The sequence below is a fragment of the Manis pentadactyla genome, chromosome 6 (assembly GCF_030020395.1).
Source record: "Manis pentadactyla isolate mManPen7 chromosome 6, mManPen7.hap1, whole genome shotgun sequence".
NCBI classification, from domain to species: Eukaryota; Metazoa; Chordata; class Mammalia; order Pholidota; family Manidae; genus Manis; species Manis pentadactyla.
This window is the reverse complement of record NC_080024.1, coordinates 103,061,284-103,079,283: the sequence shown is the minus strand read 5'-3', so window position 1 is coordinate 103,079,283 and position 18,000 is coordinate 103,061,284. Positions and strand designations below refer to the sequence as shown.

The window sequence follows — 18,000 nt, the reverse complement described above, 5'->3', positions numbered from 1 at the left end:
CCAGAGCGTGCATCCCACCCCGTTCTTTGTCCGGGAGGCGCGACTCTTTGCCAGCCAGGCCCCTCTCGGGGGCGGGAGAGGAAGCACACCTCACGTTTCAGCAAGGGGGCGGCGGCGGCGGCGGCGGCGGCGGGGCCGGGGGTGGGCAGGACCGAGGCCAGGAGGGAGCCCGCAGCACCCCTCCCGCCTGGCTCGGGGCCGCGAGCGAGGGTTCCCACCGCGGAGGGCAGAGGCGGCCAGGACACCGTCCCTTTAAGGGCTCTCGGCCACCAGCAGGGCCGGGAGGGCGGCGGGCCCCCGACTGGGCGACGCAGAGCTCCGCGGCCCGCGCCCGCCCCGGCTCCCGCCCCCAAGGAGGCTCGGAGCCGAGCGCGCGCCGAGCCCTTTATCGGGGGGAGGTGGGGAGGCCGGGAGTGAGAGTATTTTTACAAATAAATGGAACGTTTGCGCCCAAAGGAGGGGGGCTAGGAAAGGGGGGGGCGGGACGGGGCTTTAAAGACGCCTGGGTGGGCGGAGGCGGGGACCCGGACAAGCCCGGCCGCAGACGGACGGCGGAGGCGCAGGGGCCCGGGCGCCGCGCACAAAGCGAGCGGCGCACCCCCGCCTGGGTCCGCGGGGACGGCAGAGCCCGCAGGGCCCGGGCGCTCGGCGGCCACAATGGCGCCTGTCGCGGGGCGTCCGGGGGAGCCGCGGCTGCCTGCGAGGAGCGGGCGCGGCCCCGCGGCGGGAGCGGAGCCCGGGGCCGCCATCCCCTCGCGGGGTGCGCTCGGCGGGGCCCGGGGCCGGGGCGCCGGTCGCGGGCGCGGAGCCCCGCGCCGGGAAGACAGGGGCGCGCGCGGCTTGGGGCGGAGGGAGGGGGCGGGGAGCCGCTGCGAGGCGGCTGCGGGGAGGCGGGCGGCGGGGCTCCCAGGTCCGGAACCGGGTCGTGAGATCCGGAAGCCCGGCTGCGGCGCGCGGGCTGCGGCCCCTGGCCTCGGGCCCTGGCGGCCGCGCCCGCTCCGCCCGCTGCGCCCGCTCGTGCTGGAGGAAGGAAGCCGAGAAGCGGCTCCGGAGGAGGCGACGGCCACTGCCCCGCCGCGGGTCCGAGCGGATCCCGGCCGCCGCGGCGGGCTGTGTGTGTGTGTGTGCGAGCGTGCCGCGCTCTCGCCCCATGCCTGGCACATGCGTAAAAGCGAGTTGCGCCCAAAGTCCCAGCCATACCCTCCTTAGCAAATAATAACAAACCCAAACCGTCAGATCTTACCTGAAACATTGAAGCACAAAGTCTCTCTCCAAGTCCCCTTTTCCTTTTCCTCTCCCCCCTTTTCCGATTTCTCTCCCAGCGATCTGCTCGGCTCGCCACACCAGAGAGAAATGCAATAGCTTGGCTAAGGTAGACAGAACAAAATACAGAGAAGAGTTGCTCCAGGGCTTTGAAACCCCTCAAGGCAAGGATCAGGATACAATTAGCTCATGCCTCTACCTCCCGTCTAAATCAATCTCCAAAATAAAACTTAAATCAAATTAACTGATCACAAGGCAGACAATTGATCTTCAAAAATAAAGCTCTACATCTACGTATAGAATAATATATAGGAAATTTTTTTCCAGATTTTTTTTTTTGGTGCTGTAACCGTCTTATTCCAGCCTTCAACTTGCTTTTTGCCCTTCTCTTGCACAGAAAAGCTGATTTTAATCGTTGTGATTAGTTTTGATGTAACGTTTCCGCGGGCGATTTCTGCAAATGGATGGAGTGTTTCTTTGCCAAAAGAGGGAAAAGCAGCAGATGATGATAATTATAAGGATTGTTGGTTGTTTCTTTTTATTTGTGTTTAGGGCTCTCTCTTCACTTTCTCAAGCTGACCTGACATTGCTGTTACACTAAGGTCGTGCACAACTTGTTGATGAGGATCACCGCCCTGTCTGATCAAAGGATAGGTGATCACTTGGCAATAGAGCAGCACATTTTTGGTCCTTTGGCGACAGAACGTCCCAAATGACGTGTATAAAAATAAGCACATGCAGTCTGCTTTGCCCCAATCAAGTCTGAATCAGCGCCTGGGGGTGACACAAACTCATTTCAAATGTTCAGCCATGCAGAATTGCAAAAAGATTGAAGGAGTTACACTGCATTTTCTTTTTTGAAATAGCAAAATTAAAAGAAAACAAAACCTACATTAGGTGTAGCCAAGGACCTACTATTTAGGTTTATTTGATCAACCTTCTGACAAAACCTCGCCTGCTTCCCTCTCTTGCTTCCCTCCACCTGGTATCTTTTATAGGGGGGTTTGTATAACTCTGTTATTTGACGGAAATGCTCAACAGAGCCAAAGAGACTCTAACGTAAACACGTTTTCCCTATTGCTTCTCTAGTTCTGACCTCCCCCACTCCTCATCACTTCTTCCCCCCTAGGTCTTTGTTCAAAGGGATTGTGCCTGAGCCAGTTGCTACCTTAATTCTTTATAGTTAGAGTAGGATATTTGGTTGTAACTCAAGGATCACCTCCCATTAGTGTTACATCCTTGCACAATACTTTTTGAAATGCTACGTTTTTTTGAGCACTTAAGAGTTAATTAATTCAAAGACTTTGCTGACATTTCTTATGAAAAAGACTAGGCTGTAAGTCCAAGGATACTCAAGAAAGAAAGGAAGAAAGCAAAATAGAACCAGACATGTCCTGTGAATACCTGCAATTGGGAGCACTTCACAGGAAGTATTTTTTAACCACCATTTTACTTTTAAGGTAAGCAACTGTTGCAAAGGGAAGGGCCAAGCTTTTAAAAAATATCATTAATCAGATCAGTGCTATAATGACATAGAGATGAATGCATGATAAGAATCAGGGGTGTTGGTGGCTTTTTTTAACATTACAAGTTAATATGTCATGGGTATCTGGTTTGAGAATATCAGTGACCCATAAGGAGAAACAAAGCATGGCTTACAAAACAGCATGAAACAAAATCATTTTTTTGTGCATTCTCTTTCTCTCCTTTCCCCCACACAAGGTAGATACATCTTCTGATCAGCAATAAAATTTTTTAAATGTTCACAAAATTCCAAATAAAAATAAATACAAACTTTGTTCTTGCCCCCAAATGACAATAAATGTTAATATAGGACAACAAGAGACAAAAAGAGACCATGGGAGAAGCACCCTCAATCATTGGTCTAATTTAATACTTTAAAGGTCTGGCCTTAAGTAACTTCACATTCAAGTCTGGATAACATATTCTTGTCCTGGAATGTTAAAGAGCTGAAAAGATCCATTGTGGGGCCTCTAGTTCTTCACATCATTTTACAGATGAAGAAATTAAGCAGTTTGCCCAAGGTCACAAGCCAGCAATGGACAGGGCCCAGACTAGGCCACCAAAGGCAGGACGGAAAGAAAGGTGAGTGGTGTCCTCTGGAAAGCACTCACCTTGAGAAACTGTACCCGGCGTTCTAAATGGTGCTGACACGGCTGAACACCGTATTTTCAGAATTCCGTTTTTGGAATTGTCCTAAAAACCTGTGAGCACATTCTTTTTAAATGTCTCTGATGGCAACAAATCTTTGTCCTTTGACGTTTAACTTTCATAAACAATCACCCCTCCCACCCCCACGCCCCCAAAATGAGTACCAGGTCTAGGAATGAGTGAATGATGAAGATGACTTGTGCTATTTAAAGTCAAAAGAGAGAACATGACTACACAAGTGAGGCTGGTTTTCTTATTAGTTCCTAAATGAACTAAAAGCAATTCTCAAACATTTTAAGCCAAAGAGTTACTGGGATTTTGCTTTCCAAGATAACTGCTCTGAAGGGAATAATGCTCACCTGAACAAATTAAGTTCTGAAATGCTCATTTTAAGAAGTTTTAATACCTCAGAATGACATCATTTATAAAGAGATGCTCTTTTTATAAGCTTTAGGTTGCTGACATTTTTAAATGATCCTTCTTATTTGGCTGATCACTAAATTTGCAGTAATCCTGTGGCAAATAGATTGCAGAGTTAAATTCTCATTTTATTGTGCCAAGAATCTTAATTTTCTTGTAGTTTGAAGGGGGACTCAAAGTTGAGACCCTGGGGATTCAGGGAGAAACTTAATTTGCACCAGGTACTACAAGGAGAGGAATAAGTTCATGATCTTCAAATGAAGGATGATGGCAAATTATTTTATAGTTTAAAATAGCTTTTTAGTGAAATGGCATGTGAAAAGCAGGGTCCATATCTTGCCAAGCACTAGATACAAACTTACAACTTCACTTCAACCAGCAGATGCCATCATAAAATCACCCCAAAGTAGCTTTAATCTAATTAATTCCTGTGCAAGGGAACTTCTGCATTTTGTGATTCTATGGTGGTTTTTGGCCAATCATGAACAAGTTGGGGAAAAGAGTATATTTAAAAATCTTTTAACCTTCTTTTTCAATAAATAGTTGAAGATAAGCAGCCTAAAAACCATTAGCAATGTGAATAATATGGCCATAAAATTGTCAACAAGAAAACACAGACCTCTGTTTCCATCTTCTGGGGTCTCACTATCAAAATGAGTTCCACCAGTTTCTTAAGGCATTAAAAACAATGATAGGATATTTTGACTTGAAATGAGGAGTGTGATGGAAAAAAGTCGAGTGCTATGACCATTGAGGAGGAGAAAACGGGATGTTCTTCAAGGGAGCACAGTGCCTTCCAATGTTAACGTGGGGACAGTTCATTTGGTCGCATTGTAGTCACTGAGCCCTCAAATCACAAATTTACACAGGACTTGGTGGCTATTTGACAAGATGTGGACATTAGTTGCTGAGATGAAATGTGAAATTGAAGAGCCCTTCACCGAAGCAGCCAGACATCCAGATCAGAGTTAAAAATTCCACTGCATTTTCCATTAGGAACAAGAGAAAAGACTCAGGATTTGGGTTCAACCTGAACATGCGTGGATGTCACTTTTCTCCCTCCATGTCCCTAAATGACAGCATTTCCATTATTGCCCCACCACGATCCACCTATAACTATCACGAGAGGCCCTGCAACACAGAAAGGCGAAATATGTTGTTTTATCTTTGAGTCAGTTTTAAGGAGAAAATACCTATTTTTTATCAGCCAACCTTAAACTCCCTAATACTGTGGAATGTGCACATTTTCCTGGAGTTGAATAGAAGCATTAAGAAGCTCAAGCAGAATGGGTTTATAATTCCCAGAGATTTAGCCCCAACTACCACCTGCTCATAATTAGCCTCTGACTAGTTTTCTATATCACTGTCAGAGTGAAAAGTCTATAAGATCTTACTTTCTAAAGAAATAGCTCTTCTAACTGTGGCAGATCTGCTGAGGGCTTGAAATTTTAGTTTACACATCATTTGGAATAGAAACAGCAAGTCCTCAGATGCAGGCCCTTAGATCAATTTGATCTTCTGTCAAAGTTTCTTCCATAGTTGTGCAATGTGAATATTGGTTAAAACCTCATATTATGAAGCAACACAAGAGGTGAGTGCAAAGGTAAAACTTAACCATGGTCTGATTCCCCGACTGCTATTTCGGAGTCTTGTTTGAAAGACAAATGCATTGGTTGGCAAGGAGGTAGATGTGTGAAGAAACAGTTGGGAAGCTCCTATATTGGTTGCCGGCATTTACAATTCTTGGCTGGACATTCACATTCTATATTCTGAATAAATAATTGCAGGTAGGTTTTATGACTCGAACTGAGTTACAATTGTAATTCTGCACCTTAACTTTCTGTGTTACCAGATCCTTAGTTTCTTTAGGCATAGAATATGAATGAAAATTCCTATCTTGAAGCATTATTTTGGCGGTAAATGGGATTATTTGTGGAAAATACTTAAATGGTGTCTAGCATAGAATGAGTTTCAATAAATGATAGCAATTATTGTCATTATGCCTTACAGTAGTTGCTGAATAAATAGCATGGTCCCTAGCAATGTGTTTCTGTTTAAGTTAATCACAGAAGAAAGATATTTATGCAATGGGACATACCTAATTCACTGATATTTTGTGGCTGATATTTTTTAAAGATAATAACTAATTTCATTTTATTGTTTCATCTAGAAGTCACATGGACATCTCACCTTTTCATGTAAAGCAGTGGGGAAAATGAGATTTTCTCTCAGGTAAATTCTAGCTATGACAGATAATACACATCCATGATGCTGCTTACCAAGGAGCTCTCTTCTTGTTCCTTTGAGGATCCTTGATTTTGACAAGACCGCCTCACACACATAAAACAATTAACTAAACATTTTGTGTAATTGCGTGTATAAGAGATGGAACTTGACTGTAATTCTGCCATCAACCTCTTTCTCCCTAATTATTTGCTTTTTGTCTGTCAGGAATTACAGAATCAGCACAAGCAAATGCTTTATAAAGAACATTTTAAGAAACAAGATACAGTTTTGGAAATCAGAAGAAATGAGTTTCAGGGGAGATTCAGACTTCTAAGAAATAGTCCGATCAATAATCATATCTTAAAAAAAAAAATCATATCTTATTACCCAGTTTTCTACATTCTCCAATTTACGGATCTTCCTTCCAAGTTTTAGGCCTTCCCATTTCCAGATTGTCCCATGTCATCTGATGGCTATGCAGGGATTATTTTAAGGAAACATTTCTAATAAGATAAACGTTTCATTAGATATTTTGTTCTATTTCATATTTCAGCACCTCAGAGTGAACTAGCTGGTATTGAAAGGTCCTTCTATTTGCAGTATAATGATTCTCACGTACAGCCCATCTGATAGAGAACCACTTAGCTTTGCTTCGCTGTCTTTTGTCTGAACCAAGGCCATTCATGAGAAACCCCATAATACAATCAAGGCCCCTCCGGGGCACCATATACATTTATGTAAGTGATCGCTAGTGCATCCTTTGGGTGTCAGAACCTCTCAGCTTTGCTAACCATAAAAAGTCTGCCTTAAGCATATTACTAACTCTAAAACTCTATAATGATATGGATGTCATATTTCAATTTTTTAAAAACCTTTCCCTGTTCCACCCCTGAAAAAACCCTATAAAGCTTATCCAATGGAATTGTCCTATGGTTAAAAATGTAACATTTATTTAAAAGAGAAAGAATCATTAATATGCTCTAGGTAAAAATAAGCAAACCCAAGAACAAAAAAAAGGGTAAAAAAATAACTAAATAAGAAACAAACATATCACTCTTCAAGTTTTGGTAAGAGCCACTATAATGAATTGCTACAGGAAGCAAGAATCTGTGTACTTTCTTTAAAGTTATCGAGAGAGAGAAAGCTGTTTCTAGAGTCTTAATGAATATGAGCCTATCAGTTAAAATGCGAAGAGAGGTGGGGTGCAAATCGACAAGACTCTTCAACATCAGCATTTAAATGATTTCAACATTATTCCTAATAATAACATTAATGATAGTAGTGATAAGAAGCAATTATGAATGATAGTAGGGAACTTCCATTGTGTAAAGACCATCTGGCTATGAGAGTCAGACATGAAATTCTAAAATTAAATCTTCAATCTGTCCCTCTAAGGTTGCTTTGTAGATAATGGATATCTTAATTTTTTAAAAAGGAAAAAAACCCATAGCCATTGTACCAAATGTACAGCAGCTCCTGCTGAGAAAACAAAGCCTGTGTCTCTATTTCTTTTCTAACTGTTGCTGTCTCTGAACAAAACAAAGGCTCTGTGAAGGAGCTTATGAGATAATGATAGTAACTCATTAGTTTTTATTTATTTATTTATTTTGCTTCTGGAAATTTTTGATAGGTAAAGCATTATTATGATCCTATTATTCCTCCTTTTCCCCAACTAAGAATTTCCCCAGGTTTTCTTCCAACAGTAAAGCTTACTGAAAGGAATTTTTTTGGGTGGAAGGGGCTAAATCTTTTGTCTGCAACAAATACGTGCTCTAAAACCTACCTTTGTGTAGTAATGAGACATACAGAAGAGAAAGCATCTGACTTGGAACCTGGAAAATCATCAATAGTTTTATTTATTACACCCAGGGCTTAGCTATTTCTAATTTTTAGATTCTCTGGCCATGTCAAAAAGTAATAGGGATGAAAGGCCAAATATTCTCTGATTCTACCTATATGGGGTACCATGAGTAGTCAAATTCATAGCGATGGAAAGTAAATCAGTAGTTACCACAGCTTGGAGCAGTGGGGAGAGTTAGTGTTTAATGGGCGCAGAGTTCCAATTTGAGAAGATGAAAAAGATCTGGAAATGAGTGGTGGTGATAGATATACAAGAACATGAATAAACTTAATGTCACTGAACTGTATAATTAAAATTGATTAAAATGGTTAAATCTGTATTTTTTATACAGATACCCTACCATCACTACCACCCTCACAACAAAAAAAGAAAAACTATACAAATATCTCTAAAAAAATTATGGTGGTGTGGGGGAGTGAAATACGGTAAAACCAAAACAAAGCAAGGTGTCCATTTCTCTAATTCCTTTCTTAACTAGTGTTACATCCATAACACGTGGCAAATGAGTTGCCCCTGATTACAGCTGTTTATCAAGAAGTGGGGCCGACAGGCAGAGAAAGACAAATACCAAATGATTTTACTTATTTGTGGAGTATAATAACAAAGCAAAACAGAAGGAACAAAATAGCAGTAGACTCACGGACACCAAGAAGGCACTAGTGGTTACCAAAGGGAAGGGGTGGGGGAGGGTGGGGGGAAGGGGAAAGGGGATTAAGGGGCACTAATTCGCAATCACAATATAGGTTGGTCATGGGGACAGTAACACAGCATGGAGAACACAGTTAATGATTCTGTAACATCTTACTACATTGATGGACAGTGACTACACTTGGAGGCTGTAAGGACTTGATGACACGGGTAAATGCTGAACCACTGTGTTGTGTATTTGAAACCAACAAGATTGTAGATCAATGATACTCTATTAAAAAAAAAAGAAGTGGGGCTGGAAACCTAATACTCTGTGTTGGCTATGGCATCACACTGCAGTCTCAGCTCCAGTGTGAGATCAGACAGCCCACTTCGCTATTTTGTACCCAGCTCAGCTAACATGACTTGTTCATTGCAGATTTCTTCATTACATTATGAGAACTTGAGTCAGGTCAAATCCCTGGAAAATGCTGACTTGTACACCAAAGGCTTTGGTAAAGACTACTTAAAGAAATTTTTCTGGGGGTGTGGGAGGGTCTAAACCTTTGGTCTGCATAACATAATGTAAAATTTACCTTTATGTAGTAAAGAGAAAGCATCTGTGTCTGGGTGCTTAGAACTACGTAGGCAAAACAACTTGCTGTTTGACAATATTTTAGATGTGCCCTATATTTTTGTCATTGTGTATTCATGGCCTTGTACCTGAAATGCAAAAATCTAAAACAGCCTGCACATTAGTGAAATGATTAACTAATGGAGTTGTTGCCACGTATTACGGATGCAGTGCTAGTTAAGAAGGGAATCAGACAAGTGCATGCCTTGTTTGTTTGGTTTTTAGAGTTCATGAAACTAAAAATCTATGTTTTTACTTTGTAATTTCTCTTGGGATTTGGGTTGGCTTGCATCAAACACCTACAGCCACAGTCTTAGTTTTCTTGCTTAATTTCCTATGGCCATCTAAAAAAGATGGCCGTATCTGTCCATTCAGCCTAAATACCCACTTCCTTTGGCCTCATAGTAACTTGTTATAATTTCACTGGTGCCCTTTTACTTCTCAGAAGTGGACGTTTTGGTTCTGGAAACAATAGCAGGAGAATCCTTCAGATTTTAAAGAGCAAGGGCTCATCTTTTTCCAACTTCCTTCATTTCCACTTCTGATGTTTTAATCAGAAGTGTCGCTCTGATTTTAAATCTGTTCATCCTAAAAACTGGTCCCCATCTGTGGTTCATCTTTTATTCTTTTTTGTGGTTTCTCTGGAAGGCATGTTGGTGCTAGTGGCAGAGTGGCCTCTCATAATCACATTTAGAGATGTGCCTTTTCTAGGTACTGGCATTATTGAGTCATCCCAGGATTATCTCTTGTGTCTCCCAGAAGCTCATCTAAGCAAAAGGGAGACCCCTGAGTGGATGAGAAGGTTCTTCCTTGTGCTTGACGTAGAAAGAATTAAACCTATGGTAGACACAAAAGAAAAAGTTTTAAATTGATAATGTGTAAGTTAAGGGACAAACCCAGCACAAGCAGCCCACCTCTTTGCAGGTTTATGGGGAGTAGGGTTACAGTTGGTTGGGGAGTAGGGTTGCAGCTGGGTGGTGGAGAATCAATAAACCTATTTTTCCCTTTCCTTCTTTGAGCTCTTGGAAATCACAGGTTCTCATTGCCAGTCTCTTAATTTAGAAGGTGTCAATGAAGAATGGTAATGTTAATCTCCATTTCTAGGCAACATGTCTAATTTCAAAGTATCTTGTTGCAGGTATGTGTCTATATTTTAATCTGTGATAAATTAAGCCTCAGCTAGCTCTGCCACTCTCCCACCTAGTCCTATTGGTTTCCTGTTATGACTTTCCTTAATTTCTAACTTTCCTTATTCAGAATGAGACAATGAGAAGTTATATTTGTACAATTTACCAAACACTATCACCTCTGAAACATCATCTGGGTTTAGGGATTGGGATTGTTACCCCGACTGTATTGAGGATGATAAAGGGAAAGAGTGAGTCCCCCAGTGTCGTGTAGGAAGAGGAAGTGCCTCCCTCCGACTCTCCAACCCCGGTGTCTCCCCACCAGCTGAGAGCTCGAATTTGCATTAGTCAGAACCAGGCATTTTGCTCTCGATTTGTCTATTCTGTACTCATCTTTAGCTTCTTGGGTCAAAAGAGGATCTTGTAGGAAGCATTTATAAACTGAAATAGTGAGTGAACTTCTCAAATAATTCATCCCATGCCACAACATTCAGTAAGACAAGAGAAATCAAATCAACCGATTTCTTTGTCCATCGATATCAAGCTCTAGTTCAAATGATGAAATGGGGAAGACGTCTTCCTCTTCCTCTCTCTTTCTTGTTCTCTTCTCTGTGAAGACTTTGACACTTACAGTCGCTTTGAAGTCATCCCCACTGTAAGGTTGCCTGAGCTTCTACGATGATATCTCTGTAGACAGCCTGGCTCCTGGGAGCTGTTGGTGCACTCTGACGCACGGTGGGTTAGGCAAACCCACACCACAGATACATCGAACAGGGCGCAGCTATCTTTGGAAACCTCAGTAAGACCTTTCTCCTGTGAGTAAGCAGGAAAGGGGTGACTTTGCCCTGAACGAAGAGCAGCCATTTATGGTGACCTTGAGCTTTTGTACTGTCCATGCCTACCCTCATTTTCTGAACAAGAAAGGAGGCAGGCAGGCTAGTAGCAGAAAATATCTCCCCCATGTCCCTGAGCTGATCAATACCCCACAGTGCTGTGCCTGTCAGCTCTGGTAATGGCTTAGCTCACAGGGTCCAAGGCAGGAGGCCCGAGGGACACAGAGAAGATTCAAGAAGGAGAGCATAGGTCTCCATTCTTTGGACACCTACTGGGAGCCATGCTACTCAAGCTGTGTAGCAAAGCTCAGGCTGGAGGAAGACCCCCCACAAAGCAGGGGCCTTTGCAGCTGGCTCCCCCTACCACCCACCTTGCTTTTTCTTTTTCTATTATACTATTGGCTTGCTTTTACCTGCATTTTTTGCTAAGGGTTAACTAACCTTTGCTGATCAGTGTGGAAAGGATGAGAACATAAGCTTCCCAGGAGCTTTTCAGGACAGTGCTCCTGAAGAATGGAACACGCAGGGGCCAGATGGCAATCTTGGCATAAAGTACCGAAACCTACTGTTAGTTAGTCAAACATTGACCACCCCATTTCCACTGAGATTACCCCCCTTTTTTAGTATTACAATGCTAGTGAAACTAGTGATGGAAAGTTTTCTAGAAATAGAGTTATGAGAGAATGTTGAATAGAATAACCCTGTCTGACACTTATTTAATCTTCTCATGTTTTCTTCCCTCTGCTACTTCTATAGTTTTTTTTTCTTCTTTCCTAATTACAGCCATTTACTAAACTTTGTGCCTTATATGTGAGATTACCAAATACCATAATTTTCCAGGAAGTAAAGATACCTCAAGACAAGTGCTGGGCCTGGAAGCCACAGGGCATAAATCTGCAAAGAAGTAAAAAGCTAACATTTTCAAAGAACATTACTTCTCTCTCACTTACCAGCTTTACATCTCCCTGTATGGCCCCGTAAGATGGCTGGTTAGCCAGAGACGGGTAAGATTCCTCAAGGGAGGAACAACCTAAGACAGGCACAGTCGCAGGGGGGCCATCAGGTGAGAAAATGGGGACCAAGAGAGGTGAGGCTTAGAATTTCATTCCCCCAAGTTTTGAGAGAAATTATCTACACCCGTGAATGTTTTGTTGCCCTTGTTCGGCCTGGATTAATACCTAGTCTATAGGCACAGACCTGATCATTTACACTTGCCTTCTTACAGCACTAAATCATGCTTTCTATCTATATCTTGCATTTACCTACTACTTCAGCATTTTATTAGAAATGTAAAGGAGAAAATGTGAGATTCATATATAAAGTATAAAAATCAAATGAATAATCATACATCATTTTTGACTTGATTGTTTATAGTTTAAGGTTTGTAGTTAAAACAGAAACAGTTTCTGTGATATGAATGCCCTTGCATTGTTCACCATGTAAGAACTTGTTTAGTCCTTGCAGGAGTGGAGTCATGCAGACCTGTGTAGCATACGTCAGGGAGATTTTGGTATCCACACAGAAGAAAGAGAAATGCAGATAAGAAGGGGAAATTTAGTTTGCTGCCTACTGTGCCCTATAAAGGGGTATAAGGTGAAGATATGGGTTTATGATTTTAGATTGATTATAAATTTATTAAAGCTTCTAAGAATATTTTTGTGGGAAAGAATCCTAGCTAACTGTGGCACTAGGTGACCTGTATTTCACCCTGAGCTGATAGACTCCATAGTCACTGCTACATGCTGCACGTTTCTGTGGTCACATGCATTACTTATAAACCACTTTGCATAGAAACAAGAAACACAATAGAGTATATGTTGCTAGGAAAAGTTTCGGTCAAGGAACAGAAAAATGATCACCTGTCTAACACTTGACCAGCCATGAATAGATTAGAAAGAAGAAGAAAGCAGAAAAAAGCTTGCCTGTATTTATTAATCAACTGCCTATACTAATTAATCAACAGAACAATAAAAAATAATCATATCCTTGTGCAAAGTGGTATAAATAAAGCTGTCATCAGCATTTTGTCGAGAGACCACCTCCATCTGACTCTGTCCTGTCTCTCCGTGTGCCGACTCTGTCTCATCCTTTTGGGCTTCACCCACCCCCCCTTCCTGCTGGAGCTGGACTCCGGCAGACACCTCCTTCATATTCTATTCCCCTTTATCCTTCATTTGCTTCACACCTTTCTACCCTGGCTCCGTGCCTCTCCTCACCCTCTGTTTGTGACAAACAAAGGGAAAGGTGTTTCCCAACCACAGCAAGTTCTAGGGGAACATCTTCACAGCCTAATTAGCTGGCTTTTAATTTTGGAGAAACTTGACTGTGTATGTTTCCTAATTAGACTAGGAAAACCTAATGGGGGTGCTGACACGGCCTCCCCCAGGCAGGCCGTGTGCACAGGGCAGCCACCACCAGAGGAAGCCATGGCTCTCTGTGTACTTTACCCAGTTTCAGCTTCAGCTAAACTTGAACCTTTGACAAGGTGAAAGCTTTGCACCCCCTGCCCACCACAGGAAAATCCTGCAGAGGCCTCCATGTAACAAATGTGTAAGAGTCTCCCAGTTTCCTGTTCTCTGCCTTATTGTGTCTCTACACGCAGTTTCATGTGAATTACAGGTATGGACACACACATTTCCTTTTCAAGGAGGAAAAGGAAATTGCTCCTGCAAATGAAAACAAATTCCATTATTCTTTAATGAATCTAAGATTTCCCAAACTGAGCTGGATCCTGATCTGAGCAGTTAGGTACCTGGCCTCTGGCAGAGGCCACTGTGCAATACGGTTAGGGCCAGGGGAGGAAAGCCGCTCACATACAAAGCGATTGTACCATTTCATATAAAGAGGAAATAGCTCTCCCAGGCCCCACAGGTGGTCTACTAGCCTGAAGCACTAGAATTGATTACCCTTGGCTTGCTTAATTCCAAATGTCCTTGGCGGTCAACAAAAGGTCCGACTGCTGTGGAATTCCGCACTCTGCTTGTAGCTAGAGCAGCAGGTATCCAGGCAATAACAAGGGAAGTTGCAAAAAAGTGCTACTCCAAGCCATCAACTCCTGATATTGAAAGTGAAGCTAGTTAACTGCCATCCCTACAGCCTTCATGTTAGGCCAAGGGGTGGCTTCTCCCTTTTACAAGCAGGAAAAATGCAAGTACAAAGACAGAGGCCCTTCTCTCTCTCCACTTCCTGAGGACACAGCCTTTTCTTGTTGATGGAAGAGGCCTGGCCCTCAAGAGGCTCTCAATAAATGAGCAGATCTCTTTAGTAGTTTCTCCCTGCTCTTGGCATATACACCAACATTTCTCAAGGCCATGCTTGATCTGGCCCATCTCCCTCTGTACGCTCTGGGTCTCGCACCCAGCCACTGCCCCAGGGCCTTTGCAAGGAGATACCTCCTATATGTAGAATGTTATTTCCCTCCTCCAGCCTGTGACTCCTGCTTATCCTTCACCTCAAAGATCACTCCATCAGGGAAGCCTCCCTTTCCTCAGCACCAGCTCAGAGCTCTCTGTTATAAGCATTCAGAGTTCATTGGATTATTCCTTCTGAATTCTGATCAGTTTGCAGTTATGCATTTGTTCATTATTGATTGCAGTCTGCATCTATAAGATAAGAACTATATTGTCCTTTTCTCACAAGTATCTCCAAGGCCTAGCAAAATGTTGGGTGTGCACACACATGAATGCTTGGCACACAGCTGGTGCCCAATAAATGCTTGTTAATGAATGAATAAATAAGTGAATGAATACAAAGGAAGACACATTAGAAAAATAACTGAAATTTTATAAACAACTGAGATTGTTAATAGGTGGGTAAAGGGAGGAATAAGTGGTTTGGGGGTTTGGTGATTTTGTGAGTTTGACAGTAGTATTTTTGTCATGGGGTGTTAGAGAACTTATCCTAAAACCAAAGATCCCTACCCCAAAGAATTTAGAGCGGGGACTCGGTCAAGTATTTTTACACCAAGGTTCATAGCAGCATTATTCACAGTAGCCAAAAAGTGGAAACAATCCAAGTGTCTACTGATGGATAAAGAGATACACAAAGTGTGGTATATACACACTATGGACTATTATACAGCCTTAAAGAGGAATGGAATTTGGACATGTGCTATAACACGAATGAAACTTGAAGATATGCTTAGTGAAATAAGCCAGAAACAAAAGGATAAATATTTCAGGCTTCTGCTTTTGTGAAGTACCTAGAATTGTCAAATTCATAGAGACAGAAAATGACATGTTGCTTGCCAGGGGCTGGAGGAAGGAGGGAATGGGGAGTTAGTGTTTAATGGGTATATAGTTTCATACATACTCATTAAACACTAAAGGTTCTGGAGATAGATGGTGATGGCCGCATAAAGATGTGAATGTACTTAATGCCACTGAGCTATACACTTAGAAAGGGTTAAAATGGTAAGTTTTGTTATGTATATTTTACCACAATAGAAACAAAAAAGCAAGGGAATGCTAGCGCGCACACGCATCTAAGATCCCTTCAAAGTTGGAGTCCATATGCTTAGAAGGAAGGCCAATTGTATATATAAATTTCTGTTTCAAATGTAACTGTTCATTACCTTTCGTTTTATATTTTGTTTTTAAAATATCCAGCTCTTCCTCTTTGCCCTCATGTTGAGTGATGGGGTAAAGACTCGTGGACATGGTGCCATTTTCTGCAGAGGTGCCCCCTCCTCTGATGCCAGGGTAACAGAATACTATACCCCCACATCAAATTATCAGCCCTGAAGTTTGATCGTGTTTAAACTTATGTATTTAGGCTGTTTTCAAATTAGAAACATCTCTAGCGGAAACCAATATAGACTTTATTTTATACTTCCTCTACGTTCACAAGTTTAATTGGCTCTCAGATTTGATCTATCATTTATCTATAGAGATAAAATAAAATCCAGAAGACAGTCACAGTGTCTAAAGCCAAATCTAGACTTTCTTTAGGATTATGCACAAAAGAGTGTGAATCTCTAACACTGGTTCTCTAATGAAGAAAGACCATCTTTAATGTGGGTAAGATCCCCCGAGGTTTCCAGGACACCAAGTTTGGCATGTGGTGGTGAAAATCTGTGGGTGAAGCTGTCACCAAAGGCCATTTTGGTGCAGGTGAACCTCAGCATGCAGTGCAAGACGTGGGCCAACTGCGCTTGCTACCTTAGAGGAGGAAGCTTTAAAGAGCTCATCTAAGTGTGTATTTGCCAGGTGTTTTGTATTGCACTGTTTGTAAGAGGTAAGGAGAGCACCTTGAGATTGCCCTCCGCACGAATTCAGTCCTCTACAGGGAACAGCTCTCTACCACCACTCTTCATTTCTAACCTACAGTCAAACCTGGAATGTTACTGATTCTGAGAAGCCAAGGACACCAAGGATCCTCTCTCTTCTGACGGGAGCTCACACAGTTTTCTGCCTCCCCTTCAGGGGCTTCTTGTCCCCTTGCACCACATCCGTAGACTCCAGGTAAATTATCCTTTTCGTGATACTCTTCTTCCCAGAGAGGCCCCTTCCTAATTATTAAAGAATCATATCATTTCATATTTAAAGGGGGCTTTAGGGATTATGTAATTCAATCAAATAGTTTTTTTTTTTTAATACTGGAAGAAACAGAGGTCCATGGAGACTAAGTTACTAACATCACACTGGATTAAAACCAAGCTATCTAGGTTTATTTGAAGGGTCTCTTGATGATGTTCATCCACATTTTTCTAGGAGGTGTAGCTAATGAGAACATGATCAAGCTGATCCCATTTTAACTTGTGGGGTTTATTATTTTTTTCCCACAGGCTTTTTTGAGTAACCATTTGGAATCCATTGAGGCTGAGCATGTTTCTAAGAGTTTATTTGAATACCATCCAGTTTTAGCACATCATTTCAAAACCTGAAGCCTTTGGCTCATGAATCCAAACTTCACCTGCTTCTTATCCAAGAATGCTTTTATGTGAATCTCCAGGGTTTGGTTAGGATGTTTGGGTATAGAAGGTGTAGTGATGGGGCTGCAGGACTAGATTTTACTGAGCTGGACTGTGTGAAGCAGGTTGTGGTGGCCACAGGCTAGGAGCTGAAAGAGGATAAGAAAACAGGCTAATGTAGTCCCATGGCCAAGCAACATGGCCCGTGGCTGCATGAGACAGGTGGTATGGCCCAGGGAAGAGAGCGCTGGCTTTAAGGCCAAAGTGGTTTTTGTCACTGACTAGCTGTGTGACTCTGGTCAGCTGAATTTGTGAGCGTCAGTTTCCTTGTGTATAACATGGGAATAACTGATACCTACTTTGACTGATGTTAGACAGATAAGAGGTAACAGATATAAAGCCCTGGTTATATAATACATGAGCAAAAAATGCTCATGTGTACGTACCCATGTGTAGACATGTATGCATGGGGTGTGTGTGTGTGTGTGTGTGTGTGTGTGTGTGTGTGTGTGTGTATCTTGAGTTCCAAAGGAAAAGCAAGGTGTCCTCTTATAAAGTCTTGCTTGAAAAAAGAAAAACCAGGTAACATTCTCTGAAACAGAAATTTCTCCAGTTTTTGAGGGATTATGTGAGTCTACATGTGAGCTGTCACAGTCTGTTCCTTCTTGCCTCCTCAAACATCATGGAAACAGGCCGAAAGGGAAACCGTATGTCTTCAACATGTCCCCGGCCTCTCAGAAAAAAGAAAACAGAAATGTCAAATTAAAAACCTTTTGTCAACTCATTAAGCATTTATTAAACAGTTTATTTCTGCAGTACAAAGTGGAGGAAGAATAGTTCCAGCCAACACAGTGTTTACTGTCTAGTTGGGAAAATAATGTTTTATATAGGAAACAACTAGAGAACAATACCAGATGGCATCCACA

At 42.4% G+C, this 18,000-nt stretch overlaps 1 protein-coding gene and 1 long non-coding RNA gene across 2 annotated transcripts in view; one reads left to right on the top strand and one right to left on the bottom strand.

Annotated features, from left to right (window-relative positions):
* The window catches only part of KCTD1 (potassium channel tetramerization domain containing 1), a 175,504-nt gene extending 174,153 nt beyond the window's left edge, over window positions 1–1,351 (bottom strand). The window contains exon 1 of the mRNA XM_036914254.2: window positions 1,244–1,351. Coding sequence (XP_036770149.1) covers window positions 1,244–1,252 — 9 coding nt within the window. The 5' untranslated portion in view covers window positions 1,253–1,351. The remainder of the gene's footprint in view (window positions 1–1,243) is intronic.
* LOC118926848 (uncharacterized) overlaps window positions 1–18,000 on the top strand; it is a 67,728-nt gene that overhangs the window by 437 nt on the left and 49,291 nt on the right. The window contains exon 2 of the long non-coding RNA XR_008998286.1: window positions 16,491–16,625. This is a non-coding gene — a long non-coding RNA (uncharacterized LOC118926848). The remainder of the gene's footprint in view (window positions 1–16,490; window positions 16,626–18,000) is intronic.